Source organism: Triticum dicoccoides, chromosome 3B, assembly GCF_002162155.2.
Source record: "Triticum dicoccoides isolate Atlit2015 ecotype Zavitan chromosome 3B, WEW_v2.0, whole genome shotgun sequence".
Classification (NCBI taxonomy): Eukaryota; Viridiplantae; Streptophyta; class Magnoliopsida; order Poales; family Poaceae; genus Triticum; species Triticum dicoccoides.
The window spans coordinates 228,497,647-228,498,325 of record NC_041385.1 but is presented as its reverse complement, the minus strand read 5'-3'; the positions used below and the strand labels follow the sequence as shown (position 1 = coordinate 228,498,325).

Genomic DNA, 679 nt, shown 5'->3' with positions numbered 1-679 from the left:
CTTGGATTGTGATGCCTTAAAACTACTTGATGTGATAATTGCACGGGATAGTGAGCCTTGGTGTCATGTCAAATACCTTAAGGTGTCATGTAGGGGGCCAAGGTTGTTCATTCATATCATTAGCACTTGTTCAACTTGCATGCTTTGTTGATATGTCTCGGTTGCAAATTCCATGTCTGAATTCAGCATAACTAAAGAGGCCCTCCTTCAAATCTGTTTGTTTTTCTTGAATGCTTCACAAATAAGAACATGTTAACATTTGAAACGTTGTAATATGTATTCTTCAATGTTTTAGGGTTTCAGATCCTTTGTCTGGACAGCTGTCTTATATCAAATGAAGGACATCATGAAGCTGTCACCCTCAACATCACAGTTTTTGGTCTCTGCTGCATTTTTCCCTTGGAGCATAAAACCTATATATGGGTAATGTTACCTTTTGATCGTTGCTTTATATGAAGTGAAGCTTACCAACAATTTAACCTTGGTTGATGCAAAATAATCATTCTTGTCCTTGGCCTATATCATGAGTGTTACATCTCAGTTTTCAGAATTACGCCTTTTTCAGGCATAAGCTTAGCTATTGTTTGATATTGGCGTCCACCACAACACAAGTTTATTACTGGACTTTTAAGGAGCTATAGATACGTAATTATTCCACTAGAGCTAAACGTTTTTTTTT

At 36.8% G+C, this 679-nt stretch overlaps 1 protein-coding gene across 1 annotated transcript in view; it reads left to right on the top strand.

Annotated features, from left to right (window-relative positions):
* The first annotated feature begins 6 nt into the window (after positions 1-6).
* Positions 7-679, top strand: part of LOC119275650 (probable folate-biopterin transporter 4) — an 8,559-nt gene continuing 7,886 nt past the window's right edge. The window contains exon 1 of the mRNA XM_037556545.1: positions 7-423. Within this exon, the coding sequence (XP_037412442.1) occupies positions 420-423 (4 nt within the window). The 5' untranslated portion in view covers positions 7-419. The remainder of the gene's footprint in view (positions 424-679) is intronic.